A 22,434-nucleotide genomic window follows, 5' to 3' on the forward strand; every position below is an offset into this window, starting at 1 on the left:
AAGGGGTCTGGGACCAACGAGCTTCAAGTTACGCCTCTGCCCATAGAATAACACAACAAAGACCAGATTGGGGGTGCAACAATTTTTGGGTGCATTGAGATGCACCAGCTATAGGTGGTTTCCTGTCGTGGTGAGAATGTTAGACCCAGATTTTCCTCCTTTTTGTAGGTTGGCTGCATTTAATCTTCCAAGGATAAATCCTAGACCGCCACATATTGCTCGTAAAAGATCACATGCTCCGAAATAACATCCCTCTGCAGGAAAAGCTGGTTCTGGAATATTAACCCTTTCCATCCGACATAGTTGATCTCCTGCTCTTTGCTTCTTGGTCAACCACCGAGCAACACTGTAGAGGGGGACTCCACTCAAAAGTCTGCGTTCCCCCATGACTGTTAGTTTATTCCTAGTCTAAAGGAAAACCACCAATATACAACCTCCCATAGATAAAAATGTGCAAAAAATTCTGAGGAACCTCATAAATCTTCTCCATTTGCATGTAATGCAATATCCAGTATTCTTTCTGTCCTGTTATCAGAGTGCAGTGCATTGTGGGAGTTCAGATGACATTTACAAGCTGTTAGGTCACATGTCTGACAGCAGATCGTTGTCTGTTTCTGGGGCGACCTGCAGAATTTTGACAGTGACTATAAATAGGGAAGGAGAAAATAACATAAAATAATTCCAAGGCTATAAACACAGTAAAGGGAAGTATGGACACACAAACTCAGCGTTTTATTCAGATTTACACTGTGAAATGTTGTTAAAAGAGGAACTGCATTCAGATAACTCAAGAAGTAAGAGGAAGAGGAGATCCAATCTACATTGTTTGATATATCATAGATACATATACGGAGATCACATTGGGGGAGTTTGTGACCTCGGTCTACCACTGTTTTCCTAAATGAAATGGCTCTATAGAGCGGTGGGCCGAGAATAAAGACATCACATACATCTTTGAGATATCAGAAGTTCACTTTTAATATATTTCTTTTAAAATTTTGATCAATGTACAATCCACGCAGTACCTGTATTGGCCACAAGGTGGCCAAGTGTCCCTACACTATTATTGCATGCTGTAATTTGTATATGGCACAGGGCAGGAGTCACGTATACTATATGTGTGCGACCGCAACCTGTGCACCCCGTATAGTTACGCCCATGATGCAGGACAATGCTTTACATTAAACAGAAGCTCCAGTCGTTCACAATGCAGAACTATTTTATCCGTGTTGTTTTCTAAACAGCGGCCTTGACATGTTGCTATATAACAGGTGACGCCGCCAGCCAATGAGACCCCTGAATCTCCACACTAGATCCAGTTGTGTCACTCACATTCAGTCCTGATTACATAGCTGAAGTTTGTAACAATGTATCAGCGTAGGTAAGAGCTTGGAGTCCGGAATAGAAGAGAGATTTATATTGGTGCTGTGTTCAGCTCACAGAGTACTAGATTGTAACAAGCCTATAGCTTTGAGAGCAGGGTTAGGTCAGGAGCGTTTTTTGGCCTTTGGATATAAACATTGAATGTTACTACTCCCAGGCAGCAAGCAGAGATCTTGAAAAAGGTGAGGAAACGAAACACAAAGTCTATTAGAAAGTTGCAGATATTCTCTTTATAAAGAGATTAAAGGGGTATTCTCATCTTACACATTTATGGCATGTCCACAGTATGTCTCACCTCTGGGACCCTCACCTATTGGAGAAAGGGGGTCCTGTGACCCTGTTAGCTGATTCTGTGCGGTCACTGTCTACATTGAATTCAATAGAGAGTTTTTGTATGGCCTTTGGGAGTTAGCAAACAGCATTGAGCTCTTTCTGTAAGGGGAGATTCACACGAACGTTGCGTTTTTGCGCGCGCAAACAACGCAGCGTTTTGCGAGCGCAAAAACCATTTGACAGCTGCGTGTGTCATGCGTGTCTGATGCGCGGCTGCGTGATTTTCGCGCAGCCGGCATCATAGAGATGAGGCTTGTCGACGCCCGTCACTGTCCAAGGTGCTGAAAGAGCTAAATCTTTCAGCACCCTCGACAGTGAATGCCGAACACAACAGCGAAAAACCTGTAAAAAAAAAAGATAAAGTTCCTACTTACCGAGAACTTCCCGGCCGTTGCCTTGGTGACGCGTCCTTGGTGACGCGTCCTTGGTGACGCGCCTCTCTTGACATCGGGCCCCACCTCCCTGGATGACGCAGCAGTCCAAGTGACCGCTGCAGCCTGTGATTGGCTGCAGCCTGTGCTTGGCCTGTGATTGGCTGGAGCTGTCACTTGAACTGAAGTGTCATCCCGGGAGGTCGGACTGCAGGAAGGAGACAGAAGTAATCGGTAAGTTAGAACTTCGTTTTTTTTTTACAGGTTAATGTATTTTGGGATCGCAAGTCACTGTCCATGGTGCTGAAACAGTTTAACTCTTTCAGCACCATGGACAGTGACTATCTCCTGACGTCGCGTACCGATAATTTTTTTGCCGGGATCGGCCAAAACGAGTTTGGCCGAACCCGGTGAAGTTCGGTACGCTTGTCCGGCTTCGCTCATCGCAAAGACACTCCGTTTGGATGTTCGGAAACAGAAAAGCACGTGGTGCTTTTCGGTTTTCATTCATCCTTTTCACTGCTGTTGCGCGAATCACGCTCGTCCCACGGAAGTGCTTCCGTGTGGTGCGCGTGATTTTCACGCACCCATTGACTTCAATGGGTGCGTGATGCGCGAAATACGCAGAGTTATTGAACCTGTCGCGCATTTTGCGCAGCAGACAAACGCTGCGCAAAAAGCACGGACTGTCTGTACTGCCCCATAGACTTGTATTGGTCCATGCGTGCCGCGTGAAAACCACGCGGCCCGCACGGACCGAATACACGCTCGTGTGAATCCCCCCCTTAGTAACTCCCATAGACTTTAAAAGAGACAGCGGCCGCACCGTCTTGGCAAACATGGGTCACAGGACCACCATTTTCTTGATAGGTGGCGCTCCCAGAGGTGGGAACCACTACCTATCCAATGTATGGCATAAATGTGACCATGAAGCTGCTATGGGGCCCTATGAGAGGAGCCTATCTCTTTTGCTACTGGGTGGTGAGCACCTCTGCAGGACTCCCCTCTCCAGAGGATCTCTATTGTATACAAGCAGGGCCTAGAAGATTGGCCCATGAGTCATAGAAAGGTCCCTTCTGTCCTGGGGGGCAAAACTCGGCCCGTAAAGGGGGGCTCATTTTGATCTTTGCTTTGTGACCCCCTCTCTTCTATGTATCCCACTGGACAGGACGGCCCCTTTAAGAATTTAAACTTCTGGCAGATGAGGATCCGCTCTTTGTTCAGTTATTATTTCTAGGGGCCGTGTACGCAGCATCCCTGCAAAACTCCATCACACTCCCCATTACTACAGAACATCTCAGCTGCTAGAAGTGAAAAGGATTTGTAAATGAAGGATCTCTAACACTTGAATGAATCCCTATGCAGCAGAGACTTCTCCCCCTCCTCTACCCAATGGGACCCCGATTCGTCTGAATGCTCAGTTATAATGGGGGAGGGGGGTGTAGAAGCCGCTCTGAATTACTGCTCCTGCCAGACAATAGGGCCACTATGTGCTCAATGCTGCACAATCACAACTTCCCAGGCCCCGTCATACCCCGGAGGCATATCAATGAGGAGAGAGTGTGAGGAGGGGGCAGCCATGGGGTGGGGGGCAAAATCTGTGCACTGGCCATGACGCAGGTGTACAATATATACATATACAAATCTGGCATTACCCCCTGTAATACAATAAAGTTGTCCTCCTTTGTCCAGGTGTTAAAAATGTGTTTGACCTGTTTGTTATTTCTATCTGTTCCTGGAAAAGCTGGGTAATAACCGCTGCCATTCCAATTCACGCAGGGGATGTCATCCAGCTTTCCTGGTCCTGAACAGCAAAATGCTAAATCATGCAATCATTCAGGAACAGAAGAGTTTATCTCTCTGTAACAATTCGAATTTGCCATTCTGTTCTCTAGGAAAGCTGAGTGACAAACCTGTGAAGGAGCTGTGGCCATATTAGTTGTGACCCAGCTTTCCCAGGAACAAATATCACTAAGAAACCTCTGAATAGACTTTTTAGCAATTAGGTGGAAGAAGACAATCTGTTCAGGCATTTCTGAGTTGTATCTATTCCTGGGAAAGTTGGGTGATAACAAATTTGGCTGCTTTTACACTACGGTTGTCACCCAGCTTTCCTGGTCCTGAGCGACAAGCATGCTTTGTTATGCAGCGATACAGGAGCAGGGGATGTACCTGTACATAAAAAGTCAGGTTTGACATTCAGGGTTCTAGGGAAGCTGGGTGACCACCTTTGATTGAGCTGCAATTGTGGCTGTTTAAGTTGTCAGCCCCAATCATGTGAAACTAAGCAACCAATCAGCTTGTAGATGTCATGTTCTAACATGCGCTGGAAAAATAAGAGCTGGAATCGGATTGGTTGATGTGAGCAAACACATAAAGGGGAGTGGCCTGCGCGAGGAATGGCAATCAAAAGGAATTAATTTGATTCGGGATGGAAATATATTTCCCCTTAAAATTCTGCTTTTCAGATGTGACCTGTGTATTTCAATTTACCCTCAATCATTGTCAGGGGAACAATCCTCACGCCCTCTGATTCATTGCTGGGGGGGGGGGGGGGGGTTGTCTCGACGGAGGCCGCAAGACAAAAGAGAGCGTTGGCTTCAGACCCCATATTGGGGTCACTGACCCTCAAACAGATTACGTAATGGGCTCACAGCCGGGGGTCCGGGCATGAAGAATGACTTGTATAAACTCTGGGGGACTGTCCAGGGTAATAGGGAAATTCTGCCAAAAGTGACCGAAAAAGTCGAGATCAGGATACCAAAAAAATATCGCACCCCATCCCCCAAAGGAACTAATAGATAAATACTGGAATACTGAACAAGCAAGATGAATCGTCACATAATGAAAAAATTAGCAACTTTCTAGTAGACTTTGGGGGGAAATTATCAATAGCTTTGCGCCTGTTTTTTGGCTTAAGTGCAAATCAGGGCGCACATCATATTTGCGGAAAAATTAGCATATTTTTCACGACACTCGCCAGTTTTGAAAGTGGTGAGCAAAGTGGGCGTGGTCTGTTCAACGTGCCAAATTTATTAAGAGGCGCAACGCCAGTCCGATGTTTCAGTTCCTCACTATTTTCAAAAACTCTGTTTATTGTCAGCAAATGGAAACATTCTTGTTTACCAAAAACCTGTGCAGACATAATACTTCTCACAGCTGAGGATTTGCTGCAATTATATCCAGTCTAGACAATCTCCTCAGCAGCACAAATCTCTGTGCTAGTTTGCTACAATGTATCAGTGCAGGAGAGGAGAGGATTGTCTAGACTGGATATAAGGGTATGTGCACACACACTAATTACGTCCGTAATTGACGGACGTATTTTGGCCGCAAGTACCGGACCGAACACAGTGCAGGGAGCCGGGCTCCTAGCATCGTACATAAGTATACTCTGCAGGACAACTGTCCCGTACTGTAATCATGTTTTCAGTATGGGACAGTAGTTCCACGGAGAGGCAGGGACTCCTAGCATCGTACATAAGTATGATGCTAGGAGCCCGGCTCCTTGCACTGTGTTCGGTCCGGTACTTGCGGCCAAAATACGTCCGTCAATTACGGACGTAATTAGTGTGTGTGCACATACCCTTATAGTAACAACCCTTCAGCTATAGGAAGTATTAGGTATGTACAGAGGTAAACAGCAATGTCCCAATTTACTGACAGTAAGCAGAGATCTTAGAAATGGTGTGGATCACAAAGTATATTAGAAAGTTGTAGAACTTTTCATTATATGAGGATTTAGCGTTATTCCCCTTGTATCTGGACATGAGCAGTGCCGCCATTGTTTTTTCCCGTTAGTCCCTATAGATATATAACTGCTGCTCGGTTCTGCACTATGGAGGAGCACAGTAATGTGAATGCGTGTTTACTCCCCGGAATATTCCAGCAGCGGCTCCTCGTTCTTCTTCTCCTGAGCCGTGACATTAGCATTCATCCCAAGTTCCTTGTCTGTTGCTTCAATGACTTATTATTGCGGCCCTGGCTGAACCGCGGCGAGCTCCGGCACAGGAACAGAATGAGCGCTTTGTTTTGGTATTCCCAGCATTTATGTTTTACCACACGCAGCGTCATTTTACTTTGAGCGGCATCGAAATTAAGAAACAACAAAACTCAATCACGACCCATTCACTGATACTGCGCTCTCCGAAAAAAATAGACATATTTAGAACAACTGTGACAATGAAGATGATGGGGGATATAGTGCCGTGTAATTTTTGAGAAGAGACATGATATGCTTAGATACGCCAACTGAATAGGCAGTATCACACATGAGCAAATTAGATACAGCAGCTCAGCAGAGTTTTACACAGGATAGGATTAGATACACAACTCAGCAGACAGTATCACACATGATAGGATTAGATACACAACTCAGCAGACAGTATCACACATGATAGGATTAGATATAGCAGCTCAGCAGACAGTATCACACATGAGAGGATTAGATACACTAGCTGAAAAGAAAGTATCAAACATGATAGGATTAGATACAGCAGCTCAGCAGATAGTATCACACATGATAGGTTCAGACACGCCGGCTCAGTAGACAGTATCACACATGATAGGATTAGATACACAGCTCAGCAGACGTATCACACATGATAGGATTAGATACAGCAGCTCAGGAGGCAGTATCACACATGACAGGCTTAGATACACAGGCTCAGAAGACAGTATCACACATGACAGGCTTAGATACACAGCTCAGAAGGCCTACTGGTGCATAGTCTTACACTATGTCACAATATTGTTTGAATTGACCCTATTCCTGTCCACAGACACAATCCCGTCGCCCTTCGAGGGGCCACAGTTGCACTTACACCGTTATATCGTTATATTTTACTTCTCTAAATGTTCTCAGTATACAGCCAATTACGCCGTTTAACTCGCTTAAATCCATCTCCAGACCAGTCCTAAATGCCAAAACCCCAGGAAACATCTGCAGCCCTTGGACTGGTCTCGGCTCATTCACTGGCTCTGCAGTAAATTCCACTTTACGCTCAACGTATGCCAGTGAAATTCTGCGCTCGCTGAGCTTCCAAAATAAACAGCTTGGGTCACATAGCTGACGTGCAGCCTTCAGTAGAACAGCACTGCGTATCCCTTTAAACGACACATGATACTAATGTACAAAGAATTGCACAATATTCATGGCCACTGTGATATATATATATATATATATATGTGCTATGCTATCATTCAATGCTTCTTTCCCATCCAGGAGGTCCGGAAGCTTTATTAATCTAAATAGGTTGGAAATTCTGTGCTGATTAATTTTGGAATATCAATTTATAGTTCTATAGCTGCTTCTCTTCTACACATCTACAGAGTTGCATGATAAAAATGTGTTTTATCTGCAGTCACCACTAGGGGGTGATCACTACATACAGATATATATTTACAGCTCCCATAGAGTTACACTATAACATTCTGCTGCCACAGCTAGAGGAGCTCAATACATATAGATATATACAGCTCCCATAGAGTTACATGATAACATTCTCCTGCCTGCAGCCACCACTAGGGGGAGCTCACTACATACAGATATATACAGCTCCCATAGAGTTACATGATAACATTCTCCTGCCTGCCGCCACCACTAGAGGGCGCTCACTACATACAGATATATACAGAGTTACATTTTAACATTTTGTTGCCTGCAGCCACCACTAGGGGGAGCTCACTACATACAGATATATACAGCTCCCATAGAGTTACATGATAACATTCTCCTGCCTGCAGCCACCACTAGGGGGAGCTCACTACATACAGATATATTACAGCTCCCATAGAGTTACATGATAACATTCTCCTGCCTGCCGCCACCACTAGAGGGCGCTCACTACATACAGATATATACAGAGTTACATTTTAACATTTTGTTGCCTGCAGCCACCTCTAGGGGGAGCTCACTACATACAGATATATACAGCTCCCATAGAGTTACATGATAACATTCTCCTGCCTGCCGCCACCACTAGAGGGCGCTCACTACATACAGATATATACAGCTCCCATAGAGTTACATGATAACATTCTCCTGCCTGCCGCCACCACTAGAGGGCGCTCACTACATACAGATATATACAGAGTAAGGGTATGTTCACACGCTGAGCCAAAAATGTCTGAAAATACGGAGCTGTTTTCAAGGGAAAACAGCACCTGATTTTCAGACGTTTTTTGAGCAACTCACGTTTTTCGCGGCGTTTTTTGAGCTGTTTTCAATAGAGTCTATGAGAAAACGGCTCCAAAAACGTCCCAAGAAGTGTCCTGCACTTCTTTTGACGAGGCTGTCAATTTACGCGTCGTCTTTTGACAGCTGTCAAACGACGACGCGTAAATGACAGGTCGTCGGCACAGTACGTCGGCAAACCCATTCAAATGAATGGGCAGATGTTTGCCGACGTATTGCAGCCATATTTTCAGGCGTAAATCGAGGCATAATACGCCTCGTTTACGCCTGAAAATAGGTCGTGTGAACCCAGCCTTACATGATAAAATTTTGTTGCCTGCAGCCACCTCTAGGGGGTGCTCACTGCATACAAATTTATAGAGGTGCAATAGAATTCAATAATAAATCTGCATGCAGTGAGCTCCCCCTAATGGTGACTGCATTTTCATTATGCAACTCTATCGCTGTGTGAAGGGAAGCAGGGGATTTTGAGCTATGTATCAGAAAAACAAAGCTTTATTAGGATATATTATGAAGTGAATCAGCACACAATTGAGGACCTCTTTATATATGAAAGAAAAATAGATAAACTTTGTTCTGCAACTTCCTAATAGACTTTGTGCTTAAATTTCTGACTATTCTCAAGATCTTTGCTTGCGGTCATTGAATGGAAACATTGTGTACATCCAGTTGCTGAAGACTCCCGGCCAAGGCAGTCTACACCAGTTCAGACAATAAAAATCCACAGTCTCAGAAATCTCAGACAATGCGAGACGGGCCAGGTTGCCAATTTGGGCCTGATTCATACTAGTACGAATGGCAGCGTGTTTCACAGTTGCTGTGTATTGTAGGTTCTGGCAGGAACAACATTGCTGCAAATGACAGAGAAGCTGACTACAGATATCGATGCAGTGAGCAGACATATGCCAATGCAGTGACTAGAGATGATTCAGGATGAGAATGCAGTGACTGAGTGCAAGAAATGGGGAGGATGTTATGCTTAGAGATGAGTATATAGTGATATGAATAGAACGGACTGGAGGGTGAAGATACATTGAGGCAATTGGACATGTGAATGCAGTGTGCGAGAAGGATGCAGGGTGCGAGAAGGATGCAGTGTGCGAGAAGGATGCAGTGTGCGAGTGACTATGATGATGTATTCTTTGTAGGCACAGTAAATGCACGTCTGCTGTCACAACCTGATCTTTTTCTGATAATGATGTATGAATGTAATGTCAGCCTGCAGTATGAAGTGGACTGAATAAGAAGGTTTCAGGGCCCAGGGCGGTCAATGCAGTTACTGCGATAATCAGGGATGAGCATGCAGTAAGGAGAGGACAGGAGAGGACAATGAAGTAGATGGAAAGGATGCAGCAAACTTCATGCAGTGATCACAGATAAGGATTCAGTGATTAGGGATGATACAGTAGCCATATGCAGTGACTAGTGATGTGGATGCAGGGACTACATGCAGTAAGCGTGTGAGATAAGAATGCAGTGACTAGGGGTCTAGGGATCTGCATGCATTGCCTGAAAATGAGAATGCAGTGATGGAGATAAAGATGCAGTGATGGAGAGGAGGATGCAATGATGGACATGAGGCAGCGATGGAGAGGAGGATGCAGTGTTCGAGGTGAGGATGCAGTGTTGGAGGTGAGGATGCAGTGATGAAGAGGCAGTGGTGGACATGAGGATGCAGTGATGGGAAGGAGGATGCAGTGATGGGAAGGAGGATGCAGTGATGGAGAGGATGTAGTGGTGGAGAGGATGTAGTGGTGGAGATGAGGATGCAGTGATGGAGTTAAGAATGCAGTGATGGAGGTGAGGATGCAGTGATGGAGGGGAGGATGCAGTGATGGAGGGGAGGATGCAGTGATGGAGGGGAGGATGCAGTGATGGAGGAAGGATGCAGTGATGGAGTTGAGAATGCAGTGATGGAGAGGAGGATGCAGTGATGGAGGGGAGGATGCAGTGATGGAGGTGAGGATGCAGTGATGGAGTTGAGGATGCAGTGATTGAGAGGAGGATGCAGTGATGGAGAGGAGGGTGCAGTGGTGAAGAGGCAGTGGTGGAGAGGAGGATGCAGTGTTGGAGGTGAGGATGCAGTGTTGGAGGTGAGGATGCAGTGATGAAGAGGCAGTGATGGACATGAGGATGCAGTGATGGGAAGGAGGATGCAGTGATGGAGAGGATGTAGTGGTGGAGAGGATGTAGTGGTGGAGATGAGGATGCAGTGATGGAGGGGAGGATGCAGTGATGGAGGGGAGGATGCAGTGATGGAGAGGAGGATGCAGTGATGGAGAGGAGGATGCAGTGATGGAGAGGTGGATGTAGTGATGGACATGAGGCAGCGATGGAGAGGAGAATGGAGAGGAGGATGTAGTGTTGGAGGTGAGGATGTAGTGATGGAGTTGAGGATGCAGTGATGGAGTTAAGGATGCAGTGATGGAGGGGAGGATGCAGTGATGGAGGGGAGGATGCAGTGATGGAGGGGAGGATGCAGTGATGGAGGAAGGATGCAGTGATGGAGTTGAGAATGCAGTGATGGAGAGGAGGATACAGTGATGGAGGGGAAGATGCAGTGATGGAGGTGAGGATGCAGTGATGGAGTTGAGGATGCAGTGATGGAGAGGAGGATGCAGTGATGGAGAGGAGGGTGCAGTGGTTACAGAGGGTCTGGGGCAGGCTGCTGGCAGTGTGCACTGGGTGAGGGTGTCCAGCAGCAGCAGTTCATCTCTTGGAGCTGGGAGGAGCCGGTGACGTGCAGCCTCAATTCAACCCTGCAGCAGCAGCAGCAAGAATAGAAAGAAGGAGAAAAGGAAAACAATCCGTGCAGAGCTCCGTACAGAGCGATGCAGAGCTCCATGTGTGCCGGGCGGATCTGCAGGTGATCAGCCGGGTGGAGGGAGATCTCCGGGGATCCAGTGACCTGATTTTCAGGGAGCCAACACTGGGCACCGGCCACCCAGCCGGGCAGCATCATGTCCAGGTTCAAGAAGGACAAGGAGATCATCGCCGACTATGAGAACCAGGTGAAAGGTGAGTGCCAGCTCCCTGCCCCAAGTGTGCCACCCTCTCTGCACTTCCATTCTGGGTCCACTGGCAGTTCCTGGCAGCCAGGGTGCTCCCTGCAGTGTGGGCATGCCTGTGCCAGTGCACTTGTGCTGGGTGAGACTGTCGCTGCAATGCAGATGTGCAGCAAACAAGACTGAAAAATCCTCCCTGCACCCCCTGATCAGGCGCAGCAGTAGTAGTAGCCTGTGTTGTCACCACATGTGGTCCTTGTCCAGCAGCAGCAGCCAGGCCCTTACTATATATAATGTACAGAACATATAATGTATGGTGACTGCTCATCCTTCAAGATCTGCTATTATTCCCTCAACTTGGCTCAGTTCCAGACCTCAAACTTTCCCTGCTCCCCCTCCAACCCCCCAGAAGCCCCCTCCCCCTGCCTATAATCTCCTGCCCACCTTTATTACATTCACATGCTGCCTGCCCATATATAATGTATGGCAGAGGAAGCAATGGAGGATCTATGCACCTTCTCCTGCACAGGCTGTGGGGTCATAGCTGGGCAGTGCCATCCCTGTGCCCACCCCCTCTCTGCTGGATGCATTGTACTCAATATCCCTGATACTATGTATCTATTATAATGTATATACCTCACATGCCACACTGTAACATTATCTATCCGCTCCGCACTGGGCGTAATATAATATTTCATGCCACACCCTACACTGCATGTGTTATTCCAATCCCTGGCCACAGGCAATCCAGAATATCGTCTCCATTGCTGCAGGATGATATTTTATTTATTTGTGTGTTTCTGCTGTTTGTTCCCTTGTCATATGATCAGCTGTAATATGCAGGGTTGTTACAATGTATCACATCAAGCTGTCATGGTGTCAGTCCACACTGCTGCAGGGCGCGGGGACATTGGGTTCTGTAGATATTGCAGTGTGTGATGGGTCGTTCGCGGCATCATGTAAACATGTCGTGTCCGTTCTGATTGGACGCTGGGGAGGTGTCGTTTCATTGTAGCCCTGGCGTATTATTGGACTGCGTGTTCTGGATTTAGTATGGAGCGTCTTGTCAGGATTGGTGACAGTACTTGATTATCTCGTCTCTAGGCCTGGATGGAGATTTCTGCAGTACCGCGTTGTAGCGCACAGGCAGACAGGCGTTAACTCTTCCAGTGCCACAGCTGCGGTGCGACAGTCTCGCTCTATAGAACCCTTGCGAACACTTCTGCTGGAGGAGGAAAGTTATCGCACTTGAAACGCGTGGAAGTTGCGGTCGTGCGACTATTTTAGAAGTGCGATTTGGCTTTTAAAAAAACCAAATCGCATGTCACAAACGAGTCGCAGACCCACGCAACTTAAGTTGAGGACCATGAAGGCAAAGTGGTGTGGGAATTGCGACCTGCGACCACAAATCCAGTGGTTACGTGTCGCAACGCAACCACATTGACAACCATTAGATGTGATGTTGCAATGCGACATAGCGAACTCCTTGTCCCGTGACCGAAGTCGCCGTAAGGCCGCAGCCTAAATCGCCTGGGACTTTTAACTAAATTGCACCCTAAATTAGACATGTGATATTCTATTGTCGCACGACTTGTTGGCGACAACATAGGGAAGTATAAAATGGCTGCCATTATAGCTCCCACAGAAGTTGTCACCCAGCTTTCCTAGGATCCTAAATGTCAAATCTACCTAGGTATGCACCACTATATATACGGATTGGTGATATATTTGCCATTCAGAACTCTAGGAAAGCTGAGCAATATCTCCTATTAGAGCGTTAATGACGGCCATATTGGTTATCACCCAGCTTTCTCAGAATCAGAAAAGAATCAACTGAATGGAATGGTTAACCATTTGTTGGGGGTTTTCTCTTATTTGTGGGGGTGCAGTTTAAGAATTGTGTCCCTGTCATTAGTTCTTCCCTTGTTAGATGTAAATGATACAGCGGAGAGGTCACATGCGTGGGCAGTAATTGGCAGATGAAAGTACGACGTTCTAGGAAAAAAATAATCGCCTCGCCAAGAAGCAAAATACAATGTGAGCCGAAGCTTTTACTGACAACAAACCGCGGTCAGGTGACAAGATCTGCACTCACTATTGCATCTCCCATTAGGGGTTAATATCGTTAATTTTTCATGATGGATAATCCCAAAATGTGCTGATAAAACGCTTCTACTTTCTAGGTGCCAGATTATCAGATATTCCGGATTGTTGGACAGTCATAGTAAAGGATATAGTGCAGGTATAAGGGTAGAGGACCTTCAGGAGTCTAAGGCTGTGTTCACACGGAGTATTTTGGGGGAGGAATATCTGCCTCAAAATTCCGTTTGGAACTTTGAGGCAGATATTCCTCTCCGCGCACGCCGATTTTCGCGGCAATTATCGCGCCGTTTTTCGCCCGCGGCCATTGAGCGCCGCGGGCATAAACCAGCGAGATATACGCTTTCTCCTGCCTCCCATTGAAGTCAATGGGAGGTCGGAGGCGGAAGCGCCCGAAGATAGGGCATGTTTCTTCTTTTTCCCGCGAGGCAGTTTTACTGCTCGCGGGAAAAAGACGCCGACGCCTCCCATTGAAATCAATGGGAGGCGTTCTCGGGCCGTTTCTGCCGAGTTTTGCGACGCGGTTTCCGCGTCAAAAAACTCGGCAAAATACCCCGTGTGAACATAGCCTTAAAGAAGTGTCACAGAATCTGCGGCTATCCCCTGGTGATTTCTCGCTGCTCGGCGTCTGCTTCTGGTCTGGTGATAATCTCACATTAGTTTGCAGTTGGTAAGAAGATCCGGATCGGACTATTGGATGCCGGATTAGAGGAATTTCACTGCATATCCGTGTTATAAAAATTCTGGAGCATCTATTCTTGGGATTCTGCGTTGGCCCGTTCCTCCGTTATTCCTCCTAGAAATTTGACAACTGGGTGTTACCATTCCCCTTGTCAATCTCACTCTGTCAGCCCTGATTGGACATTGTTGGTTTGTGTAGTGACACACCCCCCAACTGGTAACACCCAGTTGTCAATTTATTAATACATTTCTAGGACAGAGGAACGGCACCACGCAGAGTTCTAAGAAAATATGTTCAAGAATTATTTCCTGGGGAATACAATTATTTACTGACACAGACATGCCAGGAGAGGTGACAGGTGCTTCTTAAAGGGACTGTTTAGTTTGAGCAACTATGTCTTATAAAGTGACCCCTATCTGATAGAAGGGGATCTGAGGAGAGCCCCCTGCCCCTCTTCGGTTAGCCAAACATACATTAAAAGGGGGTTTCAGAAATAAGACAACCCCTTTAAATGATGTTATCAGTGTCGGTGAGAACTCCCAACCAATGAAATTCCACCCTTGCACCAGAACCAGTATTAGATTGTGTATCCTCTGGATTCTGCAGACAACATAGTCACTCCATGATGGGAGTACCCACAAAGACCAAAGAGGTTTCTGTCACTCCCGTTTACCAGAATAGAGAGTGATGGGGCGTCTCTCCACTGACAATGGGGATCCCCCCGTTCTCGGGATTGTGGGGACACCCAGCAGCCAGATTCCCACCAATCAAACGTCTCTGGCACTTCCAATAGACAATCATATAAATTAATTGCTAGAAAACTCCTTTGTATATGATGAGGATGATGAAGATGGCCACTTAAAGTGAACCCGCCCCTTGTACGCGGTGGATGCGGCTATTTTGTAGCTAAATCGATACTAATGACACGAGGCCCAGACGCATTAGTGCAGCTTGTAGACAATTTGCTGGCCGCTCAGATACGCTTGTTGTGGACTGATTCATTTGTATATCTCTAGAGCTGGCACCCGAGGGACGAATAATCCCGCTTTTAGTCGATGGTCTCTGCCTGGGTGGGGAGGCGGCTGCAGGTTTATCTGGTCTACCCTTTTAAATCTGCTTTTACATGGCTGTAGATAAGACGTCAGCGTCCCTGCTGCTAAATTTTTTTGATCCGGCATCAGTGGGTCCTGAGAGGTGCTGGATTATCAGATATATATATATATAATATATATATTATCTAATATAATGTGCGCCATATGATAGGATGAGTCTGGTGACTCGTCCTATACTCTATCTAGTAACGGTTCGTCTCCGGTTTCCATTTTTATTTTGAAGATTCCACATTATTATTCCGTTTTGTGCCGGATTACTGGATTTAGGTGCAATATATGTTAATATAAGGAACTGAGTTTATAAATTACCCACCAGTGCTATTTGCTCTGCCGGAGCCACTATGACCAGTCACTCCAGTTTAGCTGCATTGTTTATTAGAGTCTATGGTAGTCGGAAATCCACCTGCTCATCAGAAGCTCATGACTGCTGCTCTGCACACTCATGCTTTACACTGCAGCTCTGCTTTTTTCAGATTGGTTGCTGTATATAAGCACAAGCTCAGTAGAGGCCTAAACTTTTTTTTTTCCATCTCCCATGCTTTACACTGCAGCTCTGCTTGAATTAGGGGCTATATTAAAGGGGACAACAACCATATTAAAAAACATTTCTCCCTAAAAAAAAAAATCCCCATTAAATATAAGTCTTGGGGTTGTCCTCTACTGTCCAGTGGTTGAAAATTATTTTCAGCCAGTTATTTCGGTTTCTGGGAAAGCTGGGACACCCAAGTGCTCAGTATAGAACGTCGTACCTGCCGCTTGTAACGTTCCTGACATTTCTACTTGGAGACGTCTCCCGATATTATGGCGTTTTCTATCATTGGAAGATTCGAAGATTTTCTGTAATTGTAATGGAACATTTATAATGTGGAACAAGATGTCATGAAATATATAAATTCACATCAAGATCTATTCCAGGAGGCCGCAGAGATTGGATCCACAATGATGATGGTCCCAATTACTATAAAATCAAGAAAAAATAATTCATCTTCCACGCTGGGTAATAAGTATATTTTTGTTCATCCTGAGCTTCCCGGTTTGTGAATATAATGCCAGAACTGCAGTGAAGACTGACACAGTGCAGAGGTAGATCTAACTGTGTATAGCAATGCAGATATGTATACCATTCAGGCTCCAGAGAAAGCTGGGGCACTATACTGGTGGTTATTAGTGGTTGTCACCAACCAAGGAATATTATAAATGCTTTACATGGACTTTTAGCTCAGGGTCATTCATTTCAGGGTCGCCATGGTGACAGAAAGTTTTTTTGGTTGACTGGGTAACGCCGGTCATTGTGTCATATTCAGTAGTGGACTCCTGGTGGTCCGCGCGGCACCTTCTAAAAACTTTTGAGGAACTTCATTAGCCACTCAGAGATTTTAATTAGATCTCTCTCGTCTGAGCCCCCTCTCTCCCCCAACAACCCCCCAAGTTATGAAGTGATTTTACAGCCGGGAGCTGAACTTTATTTTGGCATTCGCACTCTTTGGAGATTAGAAATTCTGCCCGCGTCTCAGCTGAATACACTCCGAGCACCTATAGAAGTGTAATCTCCCCTCCCCCGCCTGATCGGCAGACAATGGTGCAGAGTTGTACTTGTCCATCTGTCGGTTCTTTTCTGTTACCATGGAATACTAGAAAGTCACTAAAGAAGTTTTCTTGCCTACCTAATAAGTTTTTTCCCCCAATTCCTCACCATTTTCAAGAACCCTGCTTTCTGTCAGCAAACTGAAACATTCATTGCTCATTTCTCCAGAAACTGTAGCCTGTACAGAAAACTTCTCACAGCTGAGGATTTGTTACCATGTATCCAGTCTAGGCAAGCCTTTGTGAACTAAGTGCATTAGCAGCACAAATCTCTCTCCTGTCCTGATAGTTTGTTACAATGGATCAGTGCAGGGAAAATGTATCAGTCTGGAGTCCAGGGTGTTTATCTCACAGAGCTTTGACTAGACTGGATACAACTGTAACAATCCCTCAGCTGTGAGAAGTATTAGATTTGTATGGCCTTAGGGCCTGTTCACATCACCGTTCATTTCCGTTCCGGGGTTCCGTCTGAGGTTTCCGTCGGGTTAACAACTCAACGGAAAGGCAAACGGAAACCTCAGCTTCCGTTTCCCTCACCATTGAGCTCAATGGTGACGGAAACCTAGCTAATGGTTTCCGTCTATCACCGTTGTGACAGGGTTGCGTTGTTCTTGACGGAACCAATAGCGCAATCGACTACGCTATTGATTCCGTCGGAAAACCGGAAACCAGACGGAATGGTGACGAACGGAAAGCATTAGCGATGTTTCCGTCACCATTGAGATCAATGGTGACTGAAACGGAAGCTGTGCTGTCAGTTTCACTTTCCGTTGCGGGGTTCACCCGACGGAACCCTCCGACGGAACCCCGGAACGGAAATGAACGGTGATGTGAACAGGCCCTTATTCACACCGGCTTCAGCCCTTGGATATAAACAAAAAATGTCTGATTTACTGACAGCAAGATCTTGAAAATAGTGAGAAATGAAACCATAAATTAAAATAATCACCAATCCAAGGTTGTGTTCTAGCCGCCTTCTTCTCCCTGGCGACTGGGATTGGTAATTGTCGCTCTTGTCACATTCGGTAGTCTTATTCATATTCGTCACCGGCCCTTCTCCTCAATGTCACTGACAACGCCAGATCACCATGAGTTACAGAGTGCTGGGGTGGTCACCGGCCGGCTGAATATATTACTGCTACAAAATGTTCCTCACACATGTCCGTTCCCCGGCCTCATAGTGCCGCCATTCTGCTATGTCACATGGGGGCTACAGGAGTGGCCCCCTAGTCATTACTACTTTCCCAACCCCCAAACTGCTTCACCAGGATTTTAAAGGGCTCTTCCTATAAGAGTTGTATATGGCATATCGATTGCTTGAGCTGCAGAATCTTTATGAGGTTTCTAGTCCCATAAAACCTCGTGTCTCGCAGCGAGCCGCCACCTGCTGCCGTTCTTCTCTTTTACTGGCCGCAAAACAGAAACCACGATGAAAATGGAGACGTCGAGAATCTCCTTGTGTTCAGTGACAAGGACGCGATCATAATGTACGACCCCAATGATGAGGTGATCACCCGCCACAATCCACTGTTGTCACGAGTGCAAACCAAAAATGAAAGGGACTGTCCACGTTGGGTGACTACTTTCCATGTTACAGATTGTCTTGGAGACTAGCTGGGTGCCGGGGATCTTCCACAATGGGGGAACCACTGGGTCAGGGTGGAATGGCGTAATTTTACACTACGGATTTGTCCGCAGAGAAGTCACAGCAAAATCGGCAAGTTTTACATCTGGAATTAGATGCAAATTTGCAGCGGACTGCTGCCGATTTCACTCATAGCAATGCAGCTGTTTCTTACTGTTATCTGTTCCTGGGAAAGATGGGTGACAACCAATATGGCGAACATTACAGATTTTAGAGCAGTTGTCACACAGCTTTTCCAAACACCTGAATGGTAAATCTAGGCTTTAGATGATGACCCCCAGTGGAGGTGTAATGGCGGCCATATTGGTTGTCACCCAATTTTCCAAGTTACAGATATAACTAGGAAAAAGCTGAATAAACAGTTTGATAAAAGAGGACGACATAAGGACTGGAAAGCTGAAATCTGATTGGTCGCTAGGGGCAACAGTAACGCTTTTTCTAAGAACAGCTCAATGCCCCCCCCCCTCCTTCTAGTGTAGTAGTCATCGAGGTTGACTGTTACTGCGGGAACTTAGTTCATTTTCAAATTAAGCTACAAAACGTATCGCAGATCGGAATCGGCGTCTTGACACTTTGAACAACGACACTTAATATGCAAATCCTTCCCCTTAAAGATTTCGCAGAGGAGAATGTTTGGCGCTGAGGACTTTGGGGCCTGAGGATGGAGATTAGATAGCGTGGGCTGGAGCGCTGCCATTATTAATATCGGGCAAAGGCAGAAGAGCTGATAGAAGAAGCGAAATACAGTTTGTACCCTCATATGGTTAGGACAGGGGAGGATAATGGGCCCGAAGCGCAGCGCCCCTCCCCCTCTTATCAGGAGCACGTCCCTCTAAAATAAATATAATTCATAACTCCTTTAATCGTCCTCTTCTTTCTTCTCTATTTGGAGCTGTTTTTTAGTTACGTCTCTGTCTTGGTGACAATCAATATAGCCGTCATTATAGCTCCAAAAGGGGTGGTCACCCAGCTTTCCCATAGTCCTGAGTGTCAAATATGCCTAGGCAATCTTCATATTGCTCCATACAGGAATGTACCAAATCTATCAAAATTCATCTCCTGCCTTATCAGAGGATCAAACTGTCCCCATGCTTTACACTGTGGCTCTGCTTCCTTAGATTGGTTGTCATGCACAATCACCAGCTAACCAGGACGTTAGTGCAAGGAGATCTGATTTCCCTTATCAGCCCTTTTGGTTGTAGGGGACCACTTCAAACTTAGGTTTCGTTCACATATCCGTTAGGGCTCCTTGCACAACGGAGACAAAGGGAAACCATTGGCACTGGATCCGTCACCATTTAAACTTACGGTTTCCGTTTGCGTCTGTCAGGGCTCCGTTCCGATGGAAAGCTCTGACGCAATGTCGGAACGAAGCCTTAGTTGGATATTTCCGTGGCTAGTCATGCTAGTGTGCTACTGATTTTAAATGTGCAAGAATTTTGTTCGAGATATCTGCCCGAGGTGCCCAAGTGCTATATAAAGTGCTGTATAAAATGCTGTATACAGTACGGTATAAAATAATGTCTTAAGTGCAGTATAGAGTGCTGTGTAGAGTGCAGTATAGAAAGCTGTATTAAGTGCAGTATAGAGTGAGGTGTGGAGTGCTATATAGAGTGCTGTATGGAGTGCTGTATAGAGTACTGTATAGAATGCTGAATAGAGTGTGGTATAAAGTGCTGTGTAGAGTGCGGTATAGAGTGCTGTATACAGTACGGTATAGAATACTGTATTAAGTGCTGTATAGAGTGCTGTGTAGAGTGTGGCATAGAATGCTGTATTAAGTGCAGTATAGAGTGCAGTATAGAGTGCAGTATAGAGTACTGTATAATGTGCTGTATAGAATGCTGTATAGAGTGTGGTATAAAGTTCTGTTTAGAGTGTGGTATAAAGTGCTGTATAGAGTGCGGTGTAGAGTGCGGTATAGAGTACGGTATAGAGTGCTATGTAGAGTATGGTATAAAGTGCTGTATAAAGTGTTGTGTAGAGTGTGGTATAAAGTGCAGTATAAAGTGATGTGTAGAGTGTGGTATAAAGTGCTGTATAAAGTGCTGTGTAGAGTGCTGAGGCCCCTGATAACACCTTCTATCATGTTACAGAAGATGATTTGAATGCATTTGCAAGTATAGAATGCTTTGAGTGCAGTATAGAGTTCTGTATAGAATTCTGTATAGAATGCGGTATAGAATGCTTTATAGAGCTGTATACAGTACGGTATAAAATAATTTTTTAAGTGCAGTATAGAGTGCTGTGTAGAGTTCAGTATAGAATGCTGTATTAAGTGCTATATAGAGTGCTGTGTAGAGTGCGGTATAAAAAGCTGTATTAAGTGCAGTATAGAGTGCGGTGTAGAGTGCTATATAGAGTGCTGTATAGAGTGCTGTATAGAGTGTGGTATAAAGTGCTGTATAGAATGCTGTATAGAGTGCTGTATACAGTATGGTATAGAATACTGTATTGAGTGCGGTATAGAATGCTGTATTAAGTGCTATGTAGAGTGCTGTGTAGAGTGCGGTATAGAAAGCTGTATTAAGTGCAGTATAGAGTGTGGTGTAGAGTGTGGTATAAAGTGCTGTATAGAATGCTGTATGGAGTGCGGAATAGAGTGCTGTATACAGTACGGTATAGAATACTGTATTGAGTGCTGTATAGAGTGCTATATAGAGTACTGTGTAGAGTGCGGTATAGAATGCTGTATTAAGTGCAGTATAGAGTACTGTATAGTGTGCTGCATAGAGTGCTGCATAGAGTGCGGTATAGAGTGCTGTGTAGAGTGTGGTATAGAGTGTTGTAGAAAGTGCTGTGTAGAGTGCTGTGTAGAGTGTGGTATAAAGTGCTGTATAAAGTGCTGTATGGAGTGTGGTATACAGTGCTGTATAAAGTGCTGTGTAGAGTGTGGTATAGAGTGCTGTATAATGCGCTGTGTAGAGTGTGGTATAGGGTGCTGTGCAGAGTGCAGTGTAGAGTGCGGTGTAGAGTGTGGTATACAGTGCTGTATAAAGTGCTGTGTAGAGTGTGGTATACAGTGCTGTATAAAGTGCTGTGTAGAGTGTGGTATACAGTGCTGTATAAAGTGCTGTGTAGAGTGGTATACAGTGCTGTATAAAGTGCTGTGTAGAGTGTGGTATAAAGTGCTGTGTAGAGTGTGGTATAAAGTGCTGTATGGAGTGTGGTATACAGTGCTGTATAAAGTGCTGTGTAGAGTGTGATATAGAGTGCTGTATAATGTGCTGTGTAGAGTGTGGTATAAAGTGCTGTATGGAGTGTGGTATACAGTGCTGTATAAAGTGCTGTGTAGAGTGTGATATAGAGTGCTGTATAATGTGCTGTGTAGAGTGTGGTATACAGTGCTGTATAGAGTGTGGTATAAAGTGCTGTGCAGAGTGTGGTATACAGTGCTGTATAAAGTGCTGTGTAGAGTGTGATATAGAGTGCTGTATAATGTGCTGTGTAGAGTGTGGTATAAAGTGCTGTATGGAGTGTGGTATACAGTGCTGTATAAAGTGCTGTGTAGAGTGTGATATAGAGTGCTGTATAATGTGCTGTGTAGAGTGTGGTATACAGTGCTGTATAGAGTGTGGTATAAAGTGCTGTGCAGAGTGTGGTATACAGTGCTGTATAAAGTGCTGTGTAGAGTGTGGTATACAGTGCTGTATAAAGTGCTGTGTAGAGTGTGGTATAAAGTGCTGTGTAGAGTGTGGTATAAAGTGCTGTATGGAGTGTGGTATACAGTGCTGTATAAAGTGCTGTGTAGAGTGTGATATAGAGTGCTGTATAATGTGCTGTGTAGTGTGTGGTATAAAGTGCTGTATAGAGTGTGGTATAAAGTGCTGTGTAGAGTGTGGTATAGGGTGCTGTGCAGAGTGCAGTGTAGAGTGTGGTATAATGTGCTGTGTAGAGTGTGGTATACAGTGCTGTGTAGTGTGTGGTATAAAGTGCTGTATAGAGTGTGGTATAATGTGCTGTGTAGAGTGTGGTATAGGGTGCTGTGCAGAGTGCAGTGTAGAGTGCGGTGTAGAGTGTGGT

General features: G+C 45.5%; 2 protein-coding genes across 4 annotated transcripts in view; one reads left to right on the top strand and one right to left on the bottom strand.

Annotated features, from left to right (window-relative positions):
- THUMPD3 (THUMP domain 3 tRNA guanosine methyltransferase) overlaps nt 1-22,434 on the bottom strand; it is a 184,276-nt gene that overhangs the window by 15,142 nt on the left and 146,700 nt on the right. Inside the window, exon 3 of one of the 2 annotated variants that reach the window (XM_075831865.1) lies at nt 15,932-16,019. The exons of the other annotated variant lie outside the window; for it this stretch is intronic. The gene's annotated coding sequence lies outside the window, so the exon portion shown is untranslated. The remainder of the gene's footprint in view (nt 1-15,931; nt 16,020-22,434) is intronic. 2 annotated transcript variants of the gene reach the window in all.
- SRGAP3 (SLIT-ROBO Rho GTPase activating protein 3) overlaps nt 10,849-22,434 on the top strand; it is an 87,881-nt gene continuing 76,295 nt past the window's right edge. Inside the window, exon 1 of one of the 2 annotated variants that reach the window (XM_075831855.1) lies at nt 10,849-11,301. In XM_075831855.1, coding sequence (XP_075687970.1) covers nt 11,244-11,301 — 58 coding nt within the window. In that variant the 5' untranslated portion in view covers nt 10,849-11,243. The remainder of the gene's footprint in view (nt 11,302-22,434) is intronic. The other variant, XM_075831853.1, reaches the window with a different exon arrangement.

This window comes from Rhinoderma darwinii, chromosome 7, assembly GCF_050947455.1.
Source record: "Rhinoderma darwinii isolate aRhiDar2 chromosome 7, aRhiDar2.hap1, whole genome shotgun sequence".
In the NCBI taxonomy this organism is placed as follows: domain Eukaryota; kingdom Metazoa; phylum Chordata; class Amphibia; order Anura; family Rhinodermatidae; genus Rhinoderma; species Rhinoderma darwinii.